This window comes from Vespa crabro, chromosome 13 (genome assembly GCF_910589235.1).
Source record: "Vespa crabro chromosome 13, iyVesCrab1.2, whole genome shotgun sequence".
In the NCBI taxonomy this organism is placed as follows: domain Eukaryota; kingdom Metazoa; phylum Arthropoda; class Insecta; order Hymenoptera; family Vespidae; genus Vespa; species Vespa crabro.
The window spans coordinates 420,464-448,182 of NC_060967.1; the positions used below are offsets into that span (position 1 = coordinate 420,464).

The 27,719-nt window shown below is 34.0% G+C and overlaps 3 protein-coding genes and 1 long non-coding RNA gene across 6 annotated transcripts in view; 3 read left to right on the top strand and 1 right to left on the bottom strand.

Moving 5' to 3' along the window:
- The first annotated feature begins 178 nt into the window (after positions 1-178).
- Positions 179-5,676, top strand: LOC124428633 (transcription elongation factor SPT5-like). Its single transcript, XM_046972903.1, has 11 exons — positions 179-480; positions 658-746; positions 1,144-1,399; positions 1,495-1,727; positions 1,805-2,303; positions 2,415-2,766; positions 2,856-3,442; positions 3,600-3,961; positions 4,063-4,464; positions 4,569-4,744; positions 4,836-5,676. The coding sequence occupies exons 1-11, from the start codon at positions 311-313 to the stop codon at positions 5,070-5,072; spliced, it is 3,363 nt and encodes a 1,120-aa protein (XP_046828859.1). The 5' UTR covers positions 179-310; the 3' UTR covers positions 5,073-5,676.
- LOC124428636 lies at positions 5,536-10,244 on the top strand. Of its 2 annotated transcripts, none has more exons than XM_046972918.1 (11): positions 5,536-5,676; positions 6,061-6,205; positions 6,341-6,821; positions 7,351-7,432; positions 7,527-7,698; positions 7,781-7,862; positions 8,298-8,399; positions 8,478-8,634; positions 8,782-9,000; positions 9,115-9,184; positions 9,999-10,244. In XM_046972918.1, exons 1-11 carry the CDS (start codon positions 5,612-5,614, stop codon positions 10,065-10,067), a joined length of 1,644 nt encoding a protein of 547 aa, XP_046828874.1. In that variant the 5' UTR covers positions 5,536-5,611; the 3' UTR covers positions 10,068-10,244. The 2 variants fall into 2 exon arrangements, with proteins under 2 accessions (XP_046828874.1, XP_046828873.1); XM_046972917.1 differs by lacking the exon at positions 9,999-10,244 and adding an exon at positions 9,280-9,532.
- On the bottom strand, positions 8,852-10,069 carry LOC124428639. The gene is made up of 3 exons (XR_006943246.1): positions 9,945-10,069; positions 9,067-9,161; positions 8,852-8,981 (listed from the first exon to the last, which is right to left on the bottom strand). It is a non-coding gene; the product is annotated as an uncharacterized LOC124428639 (long non-coding RNA).
- A 1,201-nt stretch (positions 10,245-11,445) lies between the features above and the next one.
- Positions 11,446-27,719, top strand: part of LOC124428632 (tyrosine-protein kinase transmembrane receptor Ror) — a 185,921-nt gene continuing 169,647 nt past the window's right edge. For both annotated transcript variants that reach the window (XM_046972899.1, XM_046972898.1), the window contains exon 1: positions 11,446-12,121. Coding sequence is in view for 1 of the 2 variants with exons in the window: in XM_046972898.1 (XP_046828854.1) it covers positions 12,049-12,121 (73 nt within the window). In the remaining variant the exon portion in view is untranslated. The remainder of the gene's footprint in view (positions 12,122-27,719) is intronic.

Here is a 27,719-nt window from a genome sequence, read left to right on the forward strand (position 1 = left end):
TATTTTACGTATATTTACAAAATAGAATAATTTATGAACTACTTACTTTATAGAATGATATTCCTCTCTATCTTATCGTTTTGATTCATTTTCAAATATTTAATTGCGACAATATTACGATTGGTTTTAATGTTGGTACTCCTGGTACATACATTTTATTAGGTTGTCAATACTGATTGCCAGTAAACGGAATAAATGTAACCTTTAGTATGTGTGTTTTGCTAGGATTCTATCGGTATTGCTTTGTATACGTGGAATTAATGTTTATTTCTTGTGAGAATAATAATTCTCTTTAAATAAGAAAAGAAAAATGTCCGAATCGGAGGGAAGTAATTTTTCTGATAACGAGAGCGATCGCGGCGGTGGAGGTAGTGAAAGCGATCAGGAAGAAAATCGTAGCGTTTCACGGAGTAGAAGTCCTTCCAGATCTCTCTCGAGGAGTCTTTCTAGATCTCGATCCCGTTCTAGATCAGGATCAGGGTAAGTCTTGTGGATGCTTTCCTTTTAATTTCTCCTTTTTCGTCTTTTCTTATTTTCTCTATCTTATTTTCTATTTTTTTTTTTTATCATTTTTTTATTTCTTAATTTTTAAACGAAAATCCATATGATAATTATTTTTCAATTTTTTCTTTCTATCCACCATCTTTGAATATTTAGGTCAGAAGATGGAGATGCAAAAGCTGACGAAGCTGAGGAAGTTAGATCTGGCGATGAAGAGGCAGTGGAACCCGAAGAAGAACCAGAAGGTAAAATATTTTGAGTATCTGGATTATCAGAATAAGGTTAGATTATCCTGTCATTAATATGCCAAATAGAAAATCTTTTTATCTGTTGTTACATGATTTCTGGTACATTAAGAGATAATTAAAATGATTATGATAGATCTTTTGTCGATTCTTTTTTTTTTTCTTTGAAATTACCTTCAGTTTTTTTTACAACTAACCTATAACTTTACATCTAACTTTTAATGGATATAATGGAGATGAATTTGGCAAGTATTGTAATAAATTTCTTTTTATCTCGAAGAGTCAAACGAAACATCCAAAAAATATCATAATTGAAAGAACTTTGTATAATATTATAAATAAGGAATGTCGTACGCTGCGAATGAATAAAAAAAGAGTAAGTTTTCTATGATTATAGGTGAAGATTTGGATGGCAGTAGCGAATATGACGAAGAGGAAGAGGAAGAAGACGATGACAGACCTAGAAAGAAAAAGAAAAAAGATAGATTTGGTGGATTTATCATTGATGAAGCTGAAGTAGATGACGAAGTTGAAGATGACGAGGAATGGGAAGAAGGAGCACAAGAAATTGGTATTGTAGGAAACGAAGTAGATGAATTAGGACCTACTGCAAGAGAAATTGAAGGAAGACGTAGAGGAACTAATCTCTGGGAGTAAGTTTTAATATTTAATATATTATTAGAGAGTAATAATTACGTACGTTTTATAATTATTATAATTATATCTCGTTGCGATTAATTTGTATTAGCTCACAAAAAGAAGACGAAATAGAAGAATACTTGAGGAAAAAGTATGCGGACGAATCTGCGGCTGCTCGTCACTTTGGTGACGGAGGTGAAGAGATGAGCGATGAAATAACACAACAAACTTTATTACCTGGAGTTAAAGATCCAAATCTCTGGATGATAAAATGTCGTATCGGGGAAGAAAGAGCAACTGTACTTTTATTAATGCGAAAGTTTATTACGTACCAATTCTCTGGTAGTTATATGTTCTTTTCAATTCTAATACAATTAATTATTATTTCTTAATAAATTTCATTCATATTTCTCTTATAGGAGAACCGCTCCAAATAAAATCGGTTGTTGTACCTGAAGGTGTAAAAGGATATATTTATATAGAAGCCTACAAACAACCGCACATAAAGGCTGCTATCGAAAATGTAGGTAATTTAAGAATGGGTATATGGAAACAACAGATGGTACCAATTAAGGAAATGACTGATGTATTAAGGGTTGTTAAAGAACAAACAGGATTAAAAGCTAAACAATGGGTCAGATTAAAAAGAGGCATTTATAAAGACGATATAGCACAGGTGGATTATGTTGACTTAGCGCAGAATCAAGTACATTTGAAGCTACTCCCAAGAATAGATTATACTCGGCCACGTGGTGCTTTAAGAACGGCACAAAGCGAATCCGAAGCTTTGAAAAGAAGAAAAAAGAGAAGACCACCTGCAAAACCATTTGATCCTGAAGCAATTCGAGCTATCGGAGGAGAAGTTACCAGTGACGGAGATTTCTTAATTTTCGAAGGCAATAGATATAGCAGGAAAGGGTAACTACATTTTATTTCATTACCCTTAATAATCCTCTAATATTACATGTATATATATATATATATGTATATATATATATATATATCTTTTTTAAAAATTGTATTTATCAGATTCCTCTACAAGAATTTCACAACGAGTGCTATTATAGCGGAGGGTGTTAAACCGTCTCTTTCCGAACTGGAAAGATTTGAGGAAGCGCCTGAAGGTGTCGAGATAGATTTAAGTGGAACACCGGCAACAGGAGTACCAGCTGGAAAAGAGGATCAAGCTGTGACACATTCATTCAGTAACGGGGATAATGTCGAAGTATGCGAGGGCGAATTGATAAATTTGCAAGGAAAGATAGTTTCGATAGACGGAAATATAATAATGGTTATGCCAAAACACGAAGAGTTGAAGGAGGCTTTAGAATTTCAAGCAACGGAATTGAGAAAATACTTTACCATGGGCGATCATGTTAAAGTACGTATACGTTTTAATATAAACGATAAATAAATAAATTATGATTTATAAGTAATCATATTATATATATATATGTTTTAACGTTAAAGGTAGTAGCTGGACGATACGAAGGTGATACGGGTTTAATCGTTAGAGTCGAACAAAACAGAGTAGTTTTGTTCTCTGATTTATCAATGCACGAATTAGAAGTTTTACCAAGGGATTTACAATTATGCTCGGACATGGCAACAGGTGTTGATAGTTTAGGCCAATTTCAATGGGGTGATTTGGTTCAACTCGATGCTCAAACAGTCGGCGTTATAGTACGTTTAGAACGTGAAAATTTTCACGTTCTTTCAATGCATGGTAAAGTGATCGAAGCTAGGCCACAGGGTTTAACGAAACGTCGGGAGAATAGAAATGCAGTGGCGTTGGATTCTCAACAAAATTCAATACAAAAGAAAGATATTGTTAAAGTGGTCGACGGTCCGCATGCTGGTAGGGGAGGTGAAATAAAACATCTCTATAGAAGTTTCGCATTTTTACATTCGCGAATGTTCGTTGACAATGGAGGAATATTCGTTTGCAAAACGAGACATTTACAGCTTTCTGGTGGAAACAAATCGGCTATTACGTCTATGTCACCAATCTCTGGTTTTATGTCACCAAGAATCGCCTCTCCTATGCATCCCAGTGGGTTGGTATCATCATATATTTGCTTTCTAATTTCTATTCGTTTATTTTCAATCTATAGTCATACGAATAATTTTCTTTTTTTTTTTTTTCTTTCTTTTTTTTTTTTTTTTTTTTTTTTTTTTTTTTTTTTTTTTTTTTTTTTTTTTTTTTTTTTATAGAAGTGGAATGGGACGAGGAGGTGGCGGCGGCGGTGGTAGAGGCAGAGGTCGTGGTGGAGGTACAAGAAGAGACAGAGAGTTAATAGGAACGACTATAAAAATAACTGGTGGACCTTATAAAGGAAACGTAGGCATAGTTAAAGATGCTACGGAAACTACTGCGCGCGTAGAACTACACTCAACTTGTCAAACGATATCCGTTGACAGATCTCACATAGCAAACGTAGGTGTACCAACAAAGGACGGTGGTTTCAGCAGTTACAGTCGTACACCAGCCTATACGGCCGGTGGACAAACACCAATGTACGCGAGAGACGGATCGAAAACTCCTATGCACGGATCTCAAACGCCTATGTACGAAAGTGCGTATCATTTGCAATAACATTTTATATATTTCTTTTTTTTTTTTTTTCCTCCCTTCAGACGTCTATAATATTTAAACATGCTTATATTTCTATTACAGATGGTTCACGTACGCCTCATTATGGTTCTATGACGCCATCTCACGATGGTTCAAGGACTCCAGGTCAGTCAGGTGCTTGGGATCCTACGATCACCAATACACCAGCGAGAACAAACGACTTCGATGGTTATGGCATGGAAGAAGCTGGTTCGCCAGGATACGTATCTGGTTATCCTTCTACCGGTGGTCCATTTACACCTCAAACACCGGGCACTATGTATGGATCCGAACAAAGTTTCAGTACGTATCAGCCTAGTCCAAGTCCAGCGGGTAGTGCAACTGCTAGTCCAAGTCCTGCGGGTTACGTTGCTACACCGTCACCAAGTGGGACTGGATATACAACCAGTCCTCATGGAGCATTCGCCACTCCATCGCCTATGGGTTACAGTCCTATGACACCAGGTGAGACAATGGATATTTTATTTAATAAGTTATAAATCTCTTATAAAAGGGTGAGATATTTTTGTTGGTTTTTCTTTTTTAAATTATACGTTTGTATTTTTTAGGAGTAGCAGGAAGTCCGTACAATCCGCAAACTCCTGGAGCAGGTTTAGATAGTGGTGTTGGGTCTGGTATGATTGGTAACAGTGAATGGCATACAACAGACATTGAAGTACGCATTCGTGGTTCTCATCCTGATCCAGCACTAGCAGGACAGCAAGGTGTTATACGTGGAATTTCTGTAAGTATTAAACAACTTTTCATTTTAATTCGTAAGATTTCTCATAAATGATACATTTATTTTAATAAAATTTCTACTTTTCCAATATTAGGCTGGAATGTGTGCCGTCTTTCTACCCGTCGAAGACAGAGTTGTTAATTTAGTTTGCGATCAATTGGAACCTGTAGTACCGTCGAGAGGAGATCGGGTTAAAGTGATAGTTGGCGAGGAACGAGAAGCTGTTGGAACTTTACTCTCTATAGATAATCAAGAAGGTGTCGTCAAATTGAATACCGACGAAGTTAAGATGTTGCATTTGCGATTTTTATGTAAAATGAAGTCATCCTAATCGACAAAATTTTCATTTCTATAAGTTAAAAAGTGTAACGCTTAATTCGAAATATTTTTTATTATTATAAATGTTTAATTAAACTCTAATCTTTGGTAAGATATACTATGATATGGATTAACTGACAAATGTATGGACATGAAGTATATATATATATATATATATATACTTCCATATATATATATATATATATATATATATAAATAGAGAGAGTTATATATATATATATAAAAGAGAGAGAGAGAGAGCGGTCACATGTGTTGTTTTATAGGTATTGTAGGTTCGTCAGTTTTTTTTATTTTTTTATTTTCTTTTTTCATAAATGTCTATTCGATTTCAATCTGCAATGTGAAGTTCGTCGCGTTGTAAAAAATGGACGACGAGATCGTGACGGAAGAGCTAAAGAAATCGAAAAGGCCGTTGAACGATTTTTGAAAAAAGAAATTTAATTGAAAAGTCATTAAAAAAGAAAAAAGAAATAAGTAAAAAAAAAAAGCAAAATCATACGGGTAGACATTTGAGATTTGTCCATACGGAGCATGAAACCACATTCTTCATGGTTTCTTTTAATACTTGTAATGAGTATAACCTCTAACAAACAAAGGTATTTATATAATTTGCATGTGTAATTTAAAAAAAAAAAGAAAAGTAAAAAAAGGTATAAAACGTATCACCTAATGTCCTCAAGAACATATTTACGAATCATATTTGTATTATTATTACTATTATTATTGTTATTATTACTATTAAGTACCGCTTAAAATTTATCGAGATAGATAAATGTAAAAATCATAATGTCCGAATTAAAACCGAGAAATAATAATAAACAAAAAGAAAAAAAAAAAGAAAAAAAAAAGAAAAAAAAAGAAAAAGAAAAGAAAGAAAAATTACCAACTAAAACATTTGTACGAGGATCCTTTAATCTTCTCGCTACTTCTATCGTACCATTATTCTATTTATAAATATACCTGTATTATTATTAATGTAGAACAAAAGGCAACAAAGTTTTGAGGAACAACGAGAACATTGGTACGGTATTGTTTGAGAAAGGCGATTATATGAAACGTTGCTGGACCAGCGAGGAATTTACCATTTTGAATAGTCGACGTATGTTTCAAGATATTTTACCGAAGGTAAAGAAAAAGAGGGAGAGAAAAAAATTATCTAGAACAAATTGACGACGAGACGTTAATCAGATTAACAAGGTTGACGACGACTTAACGTGATAGTTATCGTTTTAATTACCTATAAAATTTTTTTTTTATTAGATGAAGGTCATCGATTATCAGAACGACCAATATATAGCATTGTTAATGGATTACTTTCATATTTGTCTCGAGTCCGTACGAAAGCTTTCAATAGGAAAAACTAAACATTTGATGCTAAAAGCTTTGGCCGATGCAATGGGTGGTTATTTGCGAGCTTACATATTACCATTTACAAAACAATCGTATTATGCAGGGAACATCAAGTATCATAACGCAAAAAAATTATTCGAGCTTTACGACGAGCTTAAAGATTTCCTTCATACGAATGGGAATGGTTGGTCAAAGTCACGCGGTGAAATTACACCATTTAAAACGTTGCCAATCGTAACGACACCATCGGAATCATTCGTAGCTTGTAACGGATTAATTACATATCCTATTCGTGACGATAGAAATAATCGTCATATTAAAAGAAGTTTCGCTCGTAGAAAGAAAAAACGATATATCTATCGATTAAGATCGAGGAGACATTTGCCTGCAGGTATTTTTACTAAATGTATATATATATATATATAATTTTGTTTTAATAATTTTTTTACATTATTGCATATTTTTTATATTATATTCTTATGACTTTTTGGCCTATCCTAAAAAATTTGATTTGATTTCAAATAATAATATTACTGATAGATACACTGGTATACAATATACTGAGTGTAATTTATAAATTATTTAAAGAAGAAAAACAAAATATTATAAATTCTCTATAATCGAAGTTTCTCTTTTATATTCCATTAAAGAACAATTTCATATAAAATTATAATATTACTGATCAATTAGTATAATATACTAAGAAATTATATAAGGGAAAATAAAAAAGTAATAACAATAATAGAAATAATAATACAAATAATAATGAAAATAATGATGATAGAACAAAATTTACAAACAAAGAAAAAAAGTATATACATAAGCGTATAACTTAAAAGTTACATAGCGTTACAAGAGACATAATAATATGTATATATATATAAATATATCTTTTTTTTTTTTTAATCATTTTTTTTAAGGATACAACGATGATTCTGATATCGACGATGAATCGACGATTGTTCCTATTCCATTTTTGGACGACGAAACGGAACCAAATAGGTTTGTTTTTAAATTAATCCTCGTACGTATTCTCGAATGTATAGCGTTTATTCACATCTTGTATTAATAATTAATAATACTCTCCTATACATAGTATCGCCGTACCATTCAAATCGAACAGCCTTCAGTCTTTACATTCCGAACGATCGGCGTTCGTTCTCGTTAAATATTACATTGCCAGCGTGAAGTGTATCGTATCGAGGTCGAAAACAAAAGACGCCCTGGATAATTTCAATAGAAACTTCTTCTCTTGGCTGCAGCAATCAGTACGTTGTGAGTTTTTCTAACATTATATTTTTCTAATATCGAGAACACTATGATAATTAAATATTATTTTACGTAATATAGGTAAAACAACATTTGGACGATGAAAAATGGTATCCAGCATTCGGTGGAGTTTTGAGAGTAATTTTCTCATTGGAAGAGACAGGTATAAATAAATATATATATATATATATATATATATATATATATATATATATATATGTGTGTGGATATATAAATAAATTTTTGAATCTCTTTAAATACATATGTACATATGTCACGTTCACAAGTCTAGTTGATTAACTCCACTTTTGGAATTTTAAAAAATTTAAGCGTCAAAGTATTTGACGCGACTTCTCACTTTTTATATTCATAATAAATTTCTCTAATTTCCTTTATTAAAAATTACGTCTGCATTTATACATTCTATTTGAATTTATATTTTAAATGGGAATTCTAAATAACAATTTATAATATTTCATCACATTTCTCCACTTTTAGAGTAAATCTATTTGGCAAATGAGTAGGTCATATGTATAATACGTACATATGTACATAGATCACGGTGATAATCGATGGATATTATTTGTTTTTTTTTCAGAAGGAAATATGAAAATCAAAAGTAATTCTTATCAAGTTATGCCGAAAATGGAAATCGTACACGACAGCGTGTCAATCGATGACATACCACCTCTTTATAAGAGTAAGTCGACAAAATTATATAAAATGTATATATATATATATATATAGAATCTAAAGATATAGTTCTCTACGTGTATAGAAAATGAAGTTATAATGTTTGGAACTACCGAATTGATTATAATCGCTGTAGTAAGTGCATTATTGGTCTGGTTGTTGGTTGGTTTGAGTCTAGTTTGCTACAGATATCTCAGCAGACATTCCGAAGAATGTTCACCGTGTGAATCTCCAAACATACCGTAAGTTAATACATTACGTATGTACATCTGTTCCATTTATTACACAAAAATGATAATAAATTTGAATTGGTATTTCGTTTAAAGCATTGATTAAAAATTGTTGAAAAATGATGATCCAATAAATAGCGCAACCGATCGTTTTTATAGAGTCGCAGTGCTCTACGAAAATACTGATTATTCTAAATGTGAGAGGAGAGTCTCGAAAACGATCGTCCCGATGGGACCAATAGAAAAACTAAAGGAGTGGTATAAAAACAAGTTCGGACGATGTCCTGGTGGTTGTCAGGATCGATACGACGAGGAACGTTGTTTAGCCGCTATTAGTTACACCAGCAAAGACACAGTATCTGGAAGCAGAATTTGCCAGTGAGATGAGAAACGAAAAAAAAAAAAAAAAAAAAAAAAGAAAATAAAAAAAGAAAGAACACAAACCATCGATAAATACATCGAAATATATCATTACTCTTAAATTTGTTGCAGGAGGAAAAAATACGTGAAATCTACTTCGGCATCACCTTCGAGTTCTCCTGTAGAACGAACGATATTTAGAGTAAGTATCGTAAATATATATATGTGTATATTATTTTTTTTATTGCTTCTAACAAAATAGACTTGGTCTTTAATTTATAATCAATCTTTATACAGGATGTAACAAAATTACGCTGCGAAACTTTAGGAATGGATTTCTCATATATAGAAACGACAAATACAAAATAACGTTCTATCAAAATGGATCATTTTTGTATAAGATTTCGAAATAGGATCTTATAATTAGTGTACAGAAGAAATGGAAGAAATGTTCATTTCTATTATTTAACATAAGATATTAGCTGCTATGAGTAAACTTTTCGAGATAGGTTAAAATATATTCCGATCATGCATAAAGAGCTAAGCAAAAGGGTGGGAGAGTTTTTAATTCACCTTAATCCCAAAAAGTTTTAAAGTTGCATTAAAATTTCGGGTACCTAAAAAGATTACATTCGCCGTTGTTCGAATTCTAAGAAAATTGCGTTTTGATGGGAACATTTTAAGTTCATTTGTTTCAACGCATTTCATTGGTCGAAATCGAACAATCAAATGCGTACGCGTTCATATATAACCTAATTCATGAGATCATACTTGAAGGATTTAGATATTAAAATATTTTCGGAAAAGTAATCATTGATAGAATCTATTTTTATTCTCTCTCTCTCTCTCTCTCTCTCTCTCTCTCTATTGACGTATAAGTGGGATCCATTTCTAAACTTTTATCGCGTAATTTTGTCACACTCTGTATCATAAGCGTGAGCGTTCGATCGAGGATGAGATACGTGAAATAGTTATTGCATTCTTCTTTTCTTCATTTTTCATATTTCTTTTCCCAGCGAAACGTTTGCTACACTTCCGATGCATCTAGCACGGTGTCCGAGGTTCCAGGGAAACGAAGAAGATAATTAATTAATTAATTACGATAATTAATTGAACGCGTCGTATTTTTAGCAGTATAATTTTGATCAATATAGATGTACTCGTATAGACCGAAGTATAAATGTAGATCTTTTTTATAGAAAAAGAAAAAAAAAAAAGAAAAAGAAAAAAAAATAAAAGAGTAAATTGTCTCGTCGAGAAAATAAAAATGACGATCGTCGATGCATTCTACCAGTTTCGAACGTAGTATGTGCGTGCTCGTTACCGCGTTTTTTTGAAACGGAAGGAAAAAGAAAAAAAAGTAAAAAAGAAAAAAAAACCGAAAATAAATAAAAAACAACCGAACAAAGAGAAAAACGAAACGAAACGAAACAAAAGAAAATAAATAGAATAAAGGGAAAAAACAAATACGGCAAAGATCAACGTGTATTACACGATTCAACTGCAACTTGTTGCGAGCATTAAAGAAGAGAGGAAGGGATCGAAAGTAACGAACACCGGCATTGCCATTGGTCGAGACGGAGAAGGATAGAAGAGTGAGAAGGATATAGGGAGCATGAGAGAGAGAGAGAGAGGGTGAGAAGCTGCGCGAACTGGATGCGCCATCTTGAATTAATCGAGCAGTTGAAAGAGCGGAGGGGATGTCAGTCTCGTGCAGCACATCGTTGGTGGTGGATCGTGTACGGCTTTTACTTTTATTACGAGAAGGAACTGGATAAGGGTCTCGCGCGTTATATTCGGTAACGGACATTTTTTCTTTCGATCATTATCAAGACAAATAGTGAGAGAGAAGAAAGAAAAGAGACAAAAATTGTTTCGATATATTTGTGCGATGCGTCGTCATCTACGTGAAAAATTAACGTTCGAAGATAATCGACGTCGAAAACCGAACGAATATTTCGAATCAAATACGAAACGTGATCGTCGAAGTTTCCTTTAATCGTGTTTGAATTAAATTTTTGTGAAGACTTTTTTTTTCACTTTAAACAAATTAATAACGTTCCGTTATAATTTTCAAATATAAACGAGACGATCTTTTTCTAAAGTGATAATATCGTTCGTATTCGTGGACGACGATATCGACGTTTCTCTTTTGTTTTTTCTTTTTTGTTATAGACATTTTATGCGTTTGAAATTTCGGCGCGCAATAGAACGAGAATTTGAACGTTATGAGAAGCACGATGGATGAACGGCCTGTTAACGTTCCTCGAAATATTTGAATTCAGTTCAACGAAGAATAATCTTGACGAATCCGTACATATACATATATATATATATATATATATATATATATATATATAATTCTTGAAATAATTAAAACTTGTATCGACAAGTAAGTAAATCGTGTGTGGTGACGCGGGCGTGCGGTGTGGGAGGAGAGGGAGGGAAAGAGAGAGAAACGTTTGAACTTTTTTCATTCGAATAAGTGTGAAAGCCCGCGCGAAACATTTGAAAGCGTACGTTTTGGCGCGTTTTCTAAAGAGAACGTTGGGAGGACACATTGATCGCGCATCAACGGCGATTGGCGTGCATTTTATCAAATTACACGAGAATATTTTTTGAAGAAAAAAGAAAAGAAGAAATAGAAAGGAAAGGAAAAACGGTAACAACAATTTTTCGATAAATCTTTTCATAAATTTTACGTAAACTCATTTGTGTCATATTCTTTTCGAACTTTTTTGATTTCTTTTTATTGCACTTTTTTGTACTTCCCCCTTATCCATATCGGGCGCGTTCGCGCGTATGTATACGTGTGTTCGTTGTGAGATTGTGCATATAATCGAATCGCGTTAGTGTTTTAATGTGTATGTTGTGTGTGCATGTGTTCGCGTGTGCGTTTGGCCCGGGAAGAAAAAAAAATTAAATAAGAAAGGACAGAGAAGAAAAGTAACTGAAGTTTGTCACATGTGAGAGAGAGAGAGAGAGAGAGAGAGAGTGGGAGAGAGACAAGGGTACACATATACGCATACACATACGTAAAACATAGCCAAGAACAGTAGCCGCAACATGGAAGCGGGCGATTCCAGGAAACTGTCTCTTCTGCTATGCCTTCTCCTTATTTTCACGAACGTCTTACAAGGTAAGTAACCGTCATTTTCTTCTTTTTTTCCCCCCCCTTTTTTTTTTATATTCTTCTTCACTTCTTTAGCTATTGTTTTTTTTTTTTTTTCCTGCGAAACCAATACCAATGTCTCTTTATATATATATGATCTATGTACAGTAGAGTATATAAGCTATACGTACATGGATGGGAATGCGTAAATAAATACATATCGTCTCGCAAACTAAGGACGAGAGAAATTATATTTGAAAATTTTTCTTTTGGATGGGTAAATAAATACGTATCTCGCAATTGACACGAGTGAAATTATATTTATTCGTTAAGAAAAAAATTTCTCTTTTTTGTGAAACTAATACCAATGTTTTATGCGTGTTAGTATATAGGATTTTCGTTTATATGTCTCTATCGATTGAAGTTGCAAGAAAGTTTATTAGAAAAGTATTTGTATGGTCTCTTGCACAAAGTGCGTGTAATTTTCATTTCTTCTTTTTTTTTTTTTTTTTTTTTTTCTTTTCCTTTCCCTTTAGTCACAACCTTTTCGAGTTTATGGGATATAGCTTTTTATTTATTTATTTATTCTTCCTTTTAATGGATATCTATCATTTTTTTTCTTTTTTCTTTTTTTTTGTATATTTATGTGGTAGATGTAATTCCAATCAATATTACGTCTTGTAAAAAATGTCTGCCATGAATATGCATTTCATGAGATAAACGGCATGATAAACGACTTATAACAGATTCATACTATTATTCATACTGCACTATAATTCATATTCCATAATAGATATAAATTAAAAATCGATTTACGAAAATATACGTATAGTTCAATGATTGTTTTTCAAATTGCGATATAATAAATTGATCATTTTAATACTCAAAATATCGATTATCTCGTAAACGACGCAATAGCCATTTTTTTTTATCACGTATGATTGTACGAATGTGTAATAAGAAAAAAACGACGACAACAATAACAACAGAATGAGAACAAATATTATAGTCATCTGAAAGTAAACTAAATTAAAGAAATAATAATAATAATAATAAATAAAAAGAAAATAAGGATATAAAGGACTAGGTTAAGATTGACCTTCGTACTTCGGAAAGATCACGATTGAAAAACAAAACAAAAAGAAACATCTTTACACGCGTTTTTTTTTTTATAGAAGGACTTTCAGGGCTGACGAAATTTCTCTTAACTTTTTTTTTTATAATCGATCGTTTGTTGAAATATTTGCTCGTTCGGACATCTATGAACGGTACACACACACACACGCACATATATATATATATAAGTATATATATATATATACATGTACGCGCTTATGCGGAGGTGGAGGAGACTTGTTTCGACCTGTTTGACATTCGCATCTCGTATGTACTCTACGTATATGGTAGGTACATATGTACATATGTAAATCGAAATAATAACTGATAATTCGACTAAACCCCGTTATTTTTCCGTTTTCTTTTTTTTTTTTTTTATGGTTTTTTTCTTTTTTCTTTCTTTCTTTTTTTTTTTTTTTTGTTTCTTTCTCCTGGTACAAAATTCAACACAGAAAATCATTCCTACAAATGATTCATTATTATCGTCAGCGCTCTAAACAAATTCAATCGTAATATCTCGTTTGGACGAAGGTATATTAGCATCGTGAACGTATACGTACGAATGAACAAATGAACTAAACGAAATGAAATGAAATGAAATGAAATGAAACGAAACGAAGCGATTTATTATCAAATATATCGTGTATCCTCTTTACATGGCGTGTAGTAACGAGTTAAAGCGTTCTCGCTAATGGCGTAGGATAATTAAGTGAAAATGTACAGGGCTCTCTCGATTAAAAGTAATTTCGTTCGAGGACATTAGCCAAATAATTGAGCTTTAAGCGTGCCGTTTGGAAATGAAATGCTGGTTTTTGATACGTGTATATATATATATATATATATATACAAGGTAGGTCATATTAACTGTTACCACGTCAAATATTATCATTATTTATTTTTTGGTTTTACGGATGGTTATTGCAATATAATGCACGTACAGTATGTGTATTCGTAGAGAAAAAAAATAATAAATAGAATTGGGAACTTAGAATTGGGAAGTGGATTAGAACACTTCTGAATTATTTTATCTTTTTCTTTCTACTTTTTTTTTATTTCAATAAAATTATATATATATATATATACACTCATACACACTCACATATGTCTATATTTTGCTGCAGAAACGTAACTCTTTGTTGTTACACGTTTTGAATAGCCCGCCTTTACAAGCTCGCAGACACTTTTTCGATATCGACAGCTGTCGTTGATTCAGTTAACACAAATACAGAAAAAGAGAGAGAGAGAGAGAGAGAGATTGCAGTTACGAACGTTAAATGAAAGAGCATTATTCTAATGGAAACAAATATGCGTTTAATTAGATTTTACACAGGATTTTTTCTCGACCTTTTTTCTTCTTTTCTTTTTTTTTTCTTTTTCTTTTTTTTCTTTCTTTTTTTTCAACGTAGGTAAGCTCTCAAATCGCGAAGAAAATTGCTTTATCGACTGTAATACATAGTTACGAAAATATTTTCGAAACTATCCTAGGAATGGATTACTGCGCCATTATAATAAATTGTTGAAATATTTAATAAAGAATATTATACGTAAAAATATTATATCAGCTGAACGCTAACGAATACATACATACGGTACGTACGTAGTTGGTATGAAAAATATTTATCGTATAGAAGAATTTTCGAATATTACGTTTCGTACATAGTTCTCATTGTAATTATTCGTATTTATCTCTTACAAAAGTCAAGCTTTTATATTAGAAAGAGAAAGAGAGAGGGGTTGGGGGACGGGAGAGAGAGAGAGAGCTTCCTGGAAACTTCTGTCCCAGTTTTCCACGAAGTTCTCGGTCAAAAGTTTGTTTTAGATAAACGTTTAACCAAAGCGTTATAAGCGAAACGAGAACATCGTGGACTGTTATTCTATTCACGAGATACATATATCTATCTATGTAGAACGAGGATATGTGATACTTGCGTGTGTGTATATATATATATATATGTATATGTATATATATATATATATGTATGTATATATGCATGTATGCATATAAGAACTCTTTTAATTCAACATTTTATTTTTTTTGTGTAACTTTTTATTCTAAGGTTAAGGTAGGAAAATAAATAGACACGAGGAAGAGAGAGAATAGAATAGAATATAATAGAAGAGAAAATAAAGGATAAAAAAGAAATATTTTTCTAAGATTGAATATGTAAATTCAATGTTTTTCTCTTTTTTCTTTTTCTTTCTTTCTCTATCATATTAAATAGAAATTCAAGTATTTAAGTGATTCCTTGAAAATATTACGAATGTACTTTAGGTCTATTACTTTTGTTCATAAATTTTCTCTTAAATCTTGAATAAGATAAGTAGAGAGAGAGAAAGTCACTTAAAATTCGCCCGTGTGTTTCATCTCTTTTTCTCATACACTCTAGATACACAATGGAAGGAAATCGTAAAAAGGGGGTGGCGCAACCATAGAGTTGCCCAGAGGGGGTTAGTTCGCGAAGCGAAATAAATTCGAAGGTATCACCGGTAAAATATCGTCGTCGGTGCAGTTTATCACGTAACTCGAAGAAAACTGTATCCCACGGCGATGGTTGTTGGTGATGGTTAATGGTGGTGGTGACGATGGTGGTGGGTGGTAGTTGTAGTAGTAGTAGTGCTAGTGATGGAGACACGCGTTCTTGCCGTTGGCTGAATTATCGTAGCCAGCTTAGCACCGTAGAAAATACACGGGGTTTTGATGAGAGGAGATATTGAACTTGCCATGAACACTGCAAAGTAATCCGTTTCGTATCTCCACCCCTTCATTTCCTTCCTCTCACCTCATCACTCTACTCTTTTACGTATTATTATTGCGGATTTATGTATATATATATATATGTGTGTGTGTTTATTTTCGTATAATTTTTATAATAATAATAATAATTTTTGTCTAATCCAAATGAAATTTCGTTCAATTTATCTTTATATGTCCGAGATAAATTAATATTTTATTTTCAATTTTTCCTTGATATTTTTAATAGATAAATAAAAAAAAATAAAAAAATAAGAAAGGTATAACTATGAAATATTTTTTATATACTACATTTTAAATTAATAATCATCGATGATCGATATGGGATTGTCGAACAGTCTAAATTAATTTAACCGAACGTTATTATTATTATTAATTATATGATATAAAAGTGTACGTATGCATGTTATTTTCATATAATTCCTAATATAATTTATTTTTGTAATAACTCTTAAATTAATTTTTGTCCAATCCAAATCAAATTTCGTTTAATTGCTTTTTATATATTCGACGTAAATTAATAGTATATTTTCAATTTTCCTTAATAGTTTGAATAAAATAAAGAAAAAAAAGAAAATATTTTCGATGTATTTCATTATTGATATTTGATTTGATATTGTCGAATAATCTAAATTGAAATTCGAATCGAACTTTAGTTATCCTACAAATAAAATTCTAATGAGCGCGAGTACATTAATAATAATCAAATTCAAAATCTCTCTGTCTCTCTCAATTAAGCTTTTATGACGCCACATTTGATTGGGAAAAAATACACATATATCAGTAATTAAAAATTAATTTGTTATATGAATTATTATAATTATCACTTTATCACATTGCAATTAACTCGCCGACTTTTTTTTCTCTTTTGAAACGAAGAGTCTTCTTTTTCTTTTTGCCCTCTTTTATTTTTTTTTTCTTTTCTTTTCTTTCTTCTTCTACTTTTTTCTTTTTCTTTTTTTTTTTTTTTCGTTGCAACCCGATCGAAGGGGTTAATATATCACGCATAACGTAAAACGCATCCGTTAGTCGTTCGAACTTCTGGGAGGGGAGGAATAGGAGGTAGGAGAGGGTGGAAAGTACCAACGGAACTTCCGCAATGGGGAAAGTGTTTCTCTCTGTACGGGAGGGGTTAGGGGGATGGATACAACGATCGATTTGGACGCGCGTTGGACGATGATAAAGTTTGACGTGAATCTGAATAATAAATCCTCTTTGACGTACGATTTCACTTTCTAACGATAACGCAGGCAAGCAGCCAAGTTCGATTGAATTAGTTAGGGGTTGCGTATACTAAATATGTGTATCTATATTTTTTTTTGAGGATTGGAAACTATTATTATTATTATTATTGTTATTATTATTGTTATTATTATTGTTATTATTATTATTATTACTTCTTTTTTTCTTTTTCCTTTGGTCGAGAAGTTTTTGTCGAAAGGATTTTTGGTCCTTGGTAGAGTACTTACACAAGGTTGTGGGAAGGGTGGTAGTCTCAAAGTGATGGAGTAAAAAAGAGAGAGAGAGAGGACGAGACAAGGATGAGAAATAAGGAAAGCAACGAACAAAAAGAAAAGAAAAGAAAAAAAAGAAAGGAAGAAAGAGAGGAAAAAAGGAAGGTCCACGAACCGCAGATATACACGACATAGACATATATATATATATATATATATATATATATATGCTGTACGCGGGGACAGCACGCAAAGAAAAAGGGAGGAGAGAAAGTTGAGTTCGCGTAAAGTCAATGGCCGGCACGAGCGAGGGCGTTATAAATCCGTGACTTAAATTTAGATCTGTTCTCTTTTTTTCTTTCGAAAATGACGATTTTCCTCCATCTTAGTGAGACATCGCCCGGTGCTGCCATCAGACGGGACAGTGACCGTACCAAAAAACGCGCTTTTCTTGACCATTAATTTAAATAATTAAAAATAGAAAGAAAACAAATGGTGGATAGATACGAGTTAAAATTTGCGATCGATAAAGTTAAGACGATCGATGATATTGTCGTAGGAATTATTTTTAAATTTATTTATTTACTTCATTATTTTTTAACTTTTGACACGGTTATATTATAAGTCAAATAATTTTCTTTTTTTGTTTTTCTTCAACACTTTCACAAACGAGACGTCAACAAACCAAGCGACTCTCTTGGAGATGTTATTTCTTCTTCTTCTTCTTTTTTTTTTTTTAATTTGTCTAAAATTTCTGAAGTTTCTCTATCTATCTATATTTCTCTACTACCATACATTGATCTAACAAAACGTCCGTGAACGATGATTACATAAACTAGAAGTATTAGATTTAGTTCGATGTTAAAGACAAATCTGTGTTCTCTCTCTCTCTCTCTCTCTCTCTCTGTGTTCTCTTGTGTGGTATACACCAGAAACGTTTAATTTTGTTCTCGCGTACCAATTCTCTAGCGTGTTATATGGCGGTCCTGCTGAAAGTTTTTACTTCATCGGAGTATGCCGGGCAAATCAGAGGAAGAGGGAGATCGATTTTCTATCCGCGAGATCAGCGCAAGACGTTAATCAGAGGGAGGAGCGACGAATAGCGTTCATTTTCCGGCATTCCAGAGTCGCGTATCCTGTTTGCGTTTGATGTCGGTAGCGGGCCAGTATCGATACGATCGAATTACATACACGTGCGCGCACACGTGCATAACTTTTGTTGGCGTTCGACGCCATTGCCGGAGGCTGTTACTCGATCGTGTATGTTCCATCCTGCTGTTTCTCTATCTCTCTCTCTCTCTCTCTCTCTCTCTCTCTCTATCTACCTATCTATCTCTATCTCTTTCTCTCATTGTTCGTAGTTTTGAGTTCGTTTAACCTTTCGCGTTGTGCCGCTGAAAAAAAAGAAAGAAAAAAAAAATTTCTATGCACCCGTCCCGTCCACCATTTTTTTTTCACCAGCTTTCTCCCCCTCCCTCCTATCCTCCTCTCCTATCCTATCCTATCCTCCTATCTACCCAACCATTCCCTTTGCATCCCACCGTACGTCATGCTTTTGATATCACGTGGAACAGCCATCGTTACTTTACGAACGTAGGATGGATGAATCTCGACAATTATTTTATACGCTTTTGTCAGATATATGTAGGTATCCGTATGTATGATGTATGTATGTATGTATGTATGTTCTGGACCAGAATAATAATTGCGTGCTTTGAAAGAGTACCAGCTTGCTCGATAGACTCTTTTCTATTCTGTTGGTGGTCTTTTCTTTTTGATTTTCGTTTGTTATTTTTTCTTCTTTTTTCTTTTCCCCCCTTTTTTTTTTATATTAATCAAAATAACACATAATATTTATTATGAGAAGCGAGAAAGATTAAACGATTCCATGCAGTCAAGGGAACTCTATATTATATGTATGGATCCATCTATCCATCTATCTATGTACGTATGTATGTATGTATGTATATTATGCGATGTTGCATGGAACGCGTAAATCTCTCGACGTAGACTCGTTATCGTTACGAATTACCAAGCGAAAACAGTTCGGAGCATTGAAAGTATTTCCTGGAAAAAATATATATATATATATTTATTTATTTATTTATTTATTTAATGCTCCAACTCGCGTTTCCCCTCATCTTCCCTCACATTCCCGTAACTGTGAGCGATTCATCAAGATTTCATAGTTATTCAGTAATACAGATGAAAACGAGAAAATAATGAACGTCTTTGTTCTTTGCTCGTCATTGATTCGACTGTATATATCCCACACAGACCTCATATAAATATATATTACATTTGATAAAAATTCGTTTCTCGAACGAGATTAATAATATCGTGGTGATTCAATGATATTTCTTGCTATCATCATCATCATCATTATCATTACCATCATCATCGTCGTCATCATTATCATCATCTTCTTTTTATATATTTCTTCACGTGAATTCTCTAAGTCGAAAAGGTAGAAATTAATGTGAGAGGAGAGAGAGAGAGAGAGAGAGAGTGAGAGAAAGTGATAAATAGATGGAACTGAAGTTTGCACGATGAAATACTCAGTGATTTGCAGAAATGTTGGAAAGCAGCTTTACACGATTATTATCTCTGCTTCTAAGGTTTCCAACTTGCTACCTTATTATGCGTGCACCCTAAACCCCATGTGTACAAATCCTCATCCTGGTTACTCATCCTTTCCCACCTTCCATCCACTCTCTTCCTCCCTTTTGCATATTTCACGTAACCGATCCTCGATTCGTGAGTTTCTACCGTCGGTTCTCTCTCTTTCTCTCTGTCTTTCTCACGTATGCACATCGGACTACCTGGCATTCCTTGATTTAATTAATTAGCAGGAATTAATCCCAATTAGCGGACTTTGTCTGATAGCTTGGAAGCGAGTTGTACCGATGATACGTTGCTGTTTCTGATCTCTCTTCGTAAATGTCGAGCTGCAAATGTGTTAAACACGGCACATCTATAGATAAAATGTACATGTACATACATTTACGTACACGTATATGTATACATAGAGAGAAAGAGAGAGAGAGAGAGAGAGAGAGAGAGAGAGAGAGAGAGAGAGAGAGAAAGCAATAATCATTCGTATTCTCCTTCTCGCTCTTGACAAGAGAATAGAATCCCTTTCGAAAGCTGCTTTGCATATAATAGCATCGTTCGATCAAACGCGGATTTAATCCTTCTTATCGCGTGGAAACGTAAACGATTAGGGATAACGATAATAATTCGTGTAGGACGTATAACAGAGTGGCTTCGTTAGAGTATGCTGTTTGATGGATGGACACGATGGATCTCGATTACATCAACGTAAAATTCAATCGAAATTTTTATCGAAAAAGGAGAAAAAAACGATAAGGTATATATATATATATATATATATAAAGAGAACGTATATATTGACGAGATAACAGTGACGGTAGTTCGATGAGTGTTATCAATATATTTGAGAAGAATCAAAAGTGCTCTATTCGTTAGTGAAGTTCCTTTCAAATTTTTTTTGACAAAAGGGAGAAATTAATTCGAAAATTTACATTAGAAAAGCAAACGTTTCACGTATTATGAAATATTCTATATGTGCGCGTGCGTATATCTGTGATGCATAAAGTGCGAAAGATAGAGATAGATAGATAGAGAGAGAGAGAGAGAGAGAGAGAGAGAGAGAGAGAGAGAGGGAGAGAGAAATTCTCTCTCATGCACCGATAATTAATATCGAACTGTTCGATTCACATATATATTCATACACGTAGACACACGTATATATAAACGTACATGCACACATATACATACACGTATACATAGAATCATCGTTTGTGTACCCTCGGGTAAAACGTTTTCGATGCATCGTAGAATTCGGTCCTATCGTCGACGGCGTTAATTAATATTTCATTTGGTCCGATTTAAATTCTCGAATGGTGATATTGAATTTTTCGTTTCTTGTCTTGGAAAAAAAGAAGAAAAAGAAGAAGAAGAAGAAGAAGTAAATAAAGAAAGAGTTAATATATTTGGATTTTTTGATAAAATTTTCTCCATTACATTACCAGCACGTTAAGTACATATATATACGTACATACATACGCAAATAAATACGTAGATAGAAAGTATGTAATATATGCATTTATACGTAATCAGTATGGATAGTAAAGAATATATGCATAGATATATAGATACACACATGTATATCATTGTATGGAATAAGTCGCAAAATTCAAACGATCTTTCGCTCTCGCGAACAAACTCTTTCCTTTTGTTACGTTATATCCCTTTCGCAAATTACCAACGATTTTAATTAATCCTCAGGCAGAAACGCAACGTGGAAATCCCTCGTTTCTGTTTCTACCTCAAAAGCGACATTTCTCGTCTCGCGATCGTTGTCCTCTCTCTTTTTTTCTCTCTCTCTCTCTCTCTCTCTCTCTCTCTCTGTCTGTTTGTCTGTCTGTCTGTCTGTCTGTCTTTCTTTCTTTCTTTCTTTCGTTTCTCTTTCTGTGTTCTTCTTTCACAGAAATTAATTAAAACCTGGCAAAACCTGCTCGCTAGGTAACCGGAGGTAGAAACGATCGATTCACCTGTCTCTTTCTCATTATCTCTTATCTTTTCTATACGTTGAATGTAAAAAGAAAAAAAGAAGAATGAGAAAGTAAACAATACGAATAGATTCACACGTTTCCGAAACGATTTATTTTTCTAATCGTTTATTTTTCCCGTCTTCTTTAATGACATACGTTTTTTCTATACATTGTATTAGTACAATGATGCTGCCGTTTAAATCACAGAACCAATAATTTTTTATGTTTCGTTTCGCTATTAGAAACTGAAGAAACATCGAAACCTTATATGAAAGTAACGCGAAAGTAGCTTCCTCTATATAGACGGATTATCTTTCGTCATCTTCGTACGTCATTCTCGTGGTTCAAATCAATCCGTACAGAACGTATATACTATATCGTACGTATCAGGGCTTCGACGTAGCTCTGACGTAACAGTGATCATTGATTAACTCTCCCGATCGTGGCTTGTGGCTGATCGGAAGGAATACTTTGGCAGAGTCTAGGGACCCTAGAGACTATCTCTGTGTAGGTGTCCCGTTGCTGCTACGTGCCTTTGCTAATATGCGAGCTGCGAATGCCATTCCCTTTCGACAAAGCTAATCCGATCGACTCCGCGTATCGTACTCAACTCGATGCACAGATCTGCTGACCTGAGTTAGAACGTCTATGATAGTTTATGTCGCGAGTGTGTCAAAGTGTATCACTGAGTGTGACTGCCTCTACCTTCGCGCGTTGGATAGATAGAGGGATCGTTTCTCGTTTGGTGATTTCTAAAAGCTCGTTCACACCAAATCAATTTATTATCCTAATAAGTCATTTTACTGTTCTCTATAGTGACATATTTTGTATATACATAGAATTTATTTTTTATATTTGGTTTTGTCCAAAGTAGAAATCGCATGCACAGATTCGATAAAAATAGTGAACCTTAACGGCGATGTTCAGAGGATCCAATTGTTTTATCGGTTGATGCAACATTGATCCTGGCCAATCGATGTTCAATTGTTCAAGAAAAGAAAAAAGAAAAAGCTAAATTAAGGAGATTGCGAGGGATGAGTGTGGGTATAAATTCAAAAACCGTTTTGTGGGCATAGATTCAAAAATGTAGTCGATAACGTTCGAAACGTGTTGCATGTGAATTTAGTGTAAGCATTAGATATTAATCTAAATCTATTCTCTGACATTACACCGAGCATTATTCCTAATTCTGAACAATTTTTTCTTAATATTTTCTGCTTTTTCTTTTTGTTTTTTTTTTTTTTCTTTTTTTTTTAACATCAAACGTGACTCCTGACTCTGAACAATCTCTATCTAACATTTTCTGTTTTCCCTTTTTTTTTCTTTTTCTATTTTCTCTTTCTGATAAGTAAACATCGACGACACGTAGGCAAAGGGAATGAGGAATGCGAGTACGTCGACGTACGAAGGATTTAATTTGAGCAAAGCGTTTAAATACGAGCCCCAATGAGAAAGAGAGAGAGAGAGAGAGAGAGAAAGATAGACAGGGGAGAGATTGCTTTTTCATTTTCGATTTTAATTGCACGAAAATTCCGATGGTTTCTTTCGGTATAAGCATAACAACAATGACGACAAGGACAACGACAACAATAATGGAAGGTTTCTTTTCTGTCTAGCTTTTCTAAATGGAGAAGAAGGGGTATAAGCAAAAGAGGAACGAAGGGTCATGAGAGAGCAAAGGGTTCGAATCCTCCACCCTAGTAATAAAGCGTTCGTGCGCGCTAAATTTACGTGTAATCCTTCCTTCTCCCTTCGCCCCCTCTCTCTTTCTATTTATTTGCCTTCTCTTGGTGAAAATGTATACGAGAAAGTGGAATACAGATAGAGAGAGAAAGAGAGATAAATAGATAGATAGACAGAGAGAGAGAGAGAGAGAGAGGTTAGAGGGTTGAGGGTTGAGGGTTGAGGGTAGAGAGTAGAGGAGAGAGGGTAGAACAGCTTCGGGGTTGGGCACATTTTCCTGGGGTGTCATTATGAACTTCCGGATATTAAATTTGTGCCGGTCGGTCCATGCACACATGTAGTTACCGTGGTAACCCCTTTTTACTCGTGTATCCATCTCTATCTCACTTTCTATAATACAACCTCTCTACTACCATCATCACCACCACCACCTCCTACCTACCTACCTATCTACCCAACCTCCACCCTCGAGCCTTCGTGGCTTTACGATCATTATTAGTACAGCAAGTGTCTGTGGTTCTTTAATGGATTCCAACCGCACTGTGGTTACCGATTACGTTTCGTCGCACGACAGACGCGACCGTGAAAACTGTTTCTCCAATGTATCCTCGTTTTTACCCATCTTTTTGATCTGCTCACATTTACGAGATCTCGATGAGCGAACAAAAAATAAAAGAATGAATTTTTCTTTTGGTATTAGAATCGCCATTTTCGAGAAAAATTTACATGAAAATTTCTTCGTCTAATTCATTTTTTAGACAAGATCGATTTTTTTTCATTCTTCTTCTCTTTTTCTTTTTTCTGCCTCTCTCTCTCTCTCTTTCTCTCGTATCTTTGGTCAACGATTTCATTTAATTGGTCCGAACCCCTCTCTTTTTCTCACCATTCACGGATATTGCGGCGATGCAATTATTTGTCGGTTTAATTGCACCCGCTTGTGGATTTTCGCGGGTAGATTTTAAAGGGCCCGTGGTAACCACGCGAACGGTGATAGTGAAGTATGGTAGATTGGGGGGTTGGAAGGGGTTGGTTGGATTGGCGGGAAGTGAGATGAGGTGTATACGTACGATCGATCTCGATAGGAAAAAGTCCAAGAAGGATGGGGGGAATGAGAAGTACCTTCGTTTTTTCTTTCATCGCTGGACCATGTTTGTTATTTTTCTTTCTTTCACTCTTTTAACGAGTTTTCTGTTTCATTCTTTCTCTCTCTCTCTCTCTCTCTCCTTTTTTTGTTCTCTTTTCAATAGAGTCATTAGTTAACGATCGCTAATTAAATTTTGTCACGATTGACGAAAAAATCGTCGGGTTATTTTCTCTTATATCATTGTTCCTTGTGTATTAATTAATTAATTAAAGTTGTTATTTATTGAATCAAATAAGAAGAATATTAGATCACACAATACAAGTGGTCATTTTATTACATGGATTAGTACGATAATCGTCGACATTTTAATCAAAGTATTTGTTAATATAATAAATTTTTCAGATGATGATCAATATTTATAATAAATCCAGATGCAACACGGATAATTCATTATTTATACCAATCAGGTTATATTATTTACTTTGTTATAAATATTTTATTATAAATAACTGACCAAAATATTCCTACATAGGTGTGTGTTTATATATATATATATATATATTATACATACACATTCGATCATTTACTTTACATTATAAATAACGTTAATTAATAAAAATATTAATCACTAATAAAAAATAATATAAAGAATTGATTTGATTGATTAATGATAAGCGATTAATGTTCACGACAAATAATCATCATATGTCTACAACTTTCGGTTGTTAATAATGTCGATGATAATAAATACCAACGAGTGAAAAGAATTTATAACGCAAACTAGGATTATGAGGATTCGAACGATCGCATGCATATAGATAATACTAATCTATTATTCGAAAGCCTGCCTAGCTGCATGCCTAGCAGCTGCCTGCCTGACTGAATGACTGGCTTTCCGGTTTGGCTGGCTTTACGAAACGGTTTGGGCATAATTATAAAGGGCTTTCGTACGTTTCTGGATGATGCATCCTGATAATAGCACGATAACAAGCAAGTGAGCGTTGACTTTAATCCTTGTTCGAAATTACTGCGGTTAAATTGGACTTTCGATCCCGGTGGTATTTGGGTGGACTGAGGACTGATGGTGATGGAGAAGGGTGTAGGAGAGGGGTTAGAAACGCGTTGGTGTAGATACTCGTTTGATTTTGATTAGGAAAGCGGCCAGCTTGACCGGTTTGGATTCACGCACAAAGGGAGTTTAGATGATTAGCCGCGTGCACGTCGAGAGTGCTTAGGATGTTTGGAAAGCAATTGAAACGGTCTGCAACTGTTATTCCTTCTTTCCTCTATCTCTCTATTTCTCTCTCTTTTCCCTCTTTTTTCCTTTTCTTTTTTCCTAGAGCCATTTCCTCGTAGAGAATTTTTCTGATATCAGCAAATGTGACCCTTGTCGTTAGGAACCCATGTTCCGTGAATAAAGATAATACTTACTGAATTTATATACCTGTGTGTATGTATATATATATATATATATATATATATATATATATATATATGTATGTATGTTAGGTAACAGTAATAGGATCCAACCCTTTTTTTTATCTCTCCCTATTTTTCTTCTATTTCTTTCAGGAGTCTTGGGACTGAGGTGAGGGGGTGGGGGAAGTAGAAGGAAAGGAATCGAAAAGCTTTCGAATTCGTCGTCGTCGTCGTCGTCGTCGTCGTCGTCGTGTGTAAGTCGAGAAAATTACCGTCGACGTCTGCGAAACGGTCCTTGCCAGAATGGAAAATCGATATAGTTAAGCGTTTATGCCGAACGCTAAAGGGGGAGGGGGTAAATGCTAGTGGTACTGAGGTTGGGGATTGGGGTGGTAGGAGAGATTTGAGGTTGAGATCGAGGTTGAGGTAACAGTCTCTACAATTTTTAAGAAAATTTTCTTTCCTCCTTTCAAGATTTTATGGACAGTTAACGCGGAATAATAAGAAGAAAAAACGCGATATGAGTTTTTTGATAATATTATTTGATTTTTCCGTAATAATAATAATACTAATTTCGTACGAGCTGATTTTTTGGAATGAATCATAATGACTAATTCGTTAAGATTTTGAGATTATGCTCGATGAATTCCGTACAAATTTGGTCTTTGAACGACTATACATCGACTATACGTTTTCTTGTTTAAAACGATACGAGAGGGAGAGAGAAAGAGAGAGGGGGGAGGAGAAATGGAGAAAGATATTTGAGAACGTTGTTAACGATCCATCCACCACCCCTATCGCTTTACATTCCATCCGCCCATCGAAGTAAGTTTATACTTGGTGATCCTTCGGTCAAGGAACTTTCTGAATGTATACGATATTATTAAGTGTTGACAGTGTCATCGATCTTGACGTTCCCACACGAACGTCCTTCTGCAACTATATATTTTCCTTTAACGCAATGTAACAGAGTTATGGTGGGTTTTCATCTCTTCGCGGTATTTGAGAACATGACGATCTCATTGAGTTTCTTATCCCTCCGAGTAAACGATGCTTTGAGAGAGAGAGAGAGAGTTCAGCTTACAGGGGTTGATCGGGGGACGGATGGGAATAAAATCAACGATACTGATAAAGAAAAATTAATTCAGGACACTATAATAATAATAATAATAATTATTATTATTATTATTTTTATTATATAATACTGATAATAATTTGGAGAAAGGATGAAATTTATTATTATCAGAAAAAAGAAAAAGTAAATATCGTAGCAATAACAATGTCTTATACATTGACGGGGGAGTCGAAGAATCTTGGTTACACCCTATGTAAACTATTGTACGATATGGTATTTTCCTTTGAACGGACATCGAGTTAACGTTAACAAGATTGCGCTCGAAGGGATCCACGGTATAATCTCTATCCATTCTCGTATCTCATTCCCTTCGGCTTTCTTCTTCTTCCTATTCCTCTTTCTATTTTTCTTCTTCTTCTTTCTCCTTTCGAGATTACATCGTAATACGGGACTCTGGTGTCCACG

Bases quoted from the DNA above. Each gene is read 5' to 3' on its own strand.
- LOC124428633 (XM_046972903.1), top strand. From the start codon at position 311: ATGTCCGAATCGGAGGGAAGTAATTTTTCTGATAACGAGAGCGATCGC. The intron at 747-1,143 runs GTAAAATATTTT...CTATGATTATAG, and splicing joins ACCCGAAGAAGAACCAGAAG to GTGAAGATTTGGATGGCAGT. The intron at 2,304-2,414 runs GTAACTACATTT...TGTATTTATCAG, and splicing joins AATAGATATAGCAGGAAAGG to ATTCCTCTACAAGAATTTCA.
- LOC124428636 (XM_046972917.1), top strand. From the start codon at position 5,612: ATGAAACCACATTCTTCATGGTTTCTTTTAATACTTGTAATGAGTATA. The intron at 8,400-8,477 runs GTAAGTCGACAA...CTACGTGTATAG, and splicing joins CATACCACCTCTTTATAAGA to AAAATGAAGTTATAATGTTT. The intron at 9,001-9,114 runs GTGAGATGAGAA...AATTTGTTGCAG, and splicing joins TCTGGAAGCAGAATTTGCCA to GAGGAAAAAATACGTGAAAT.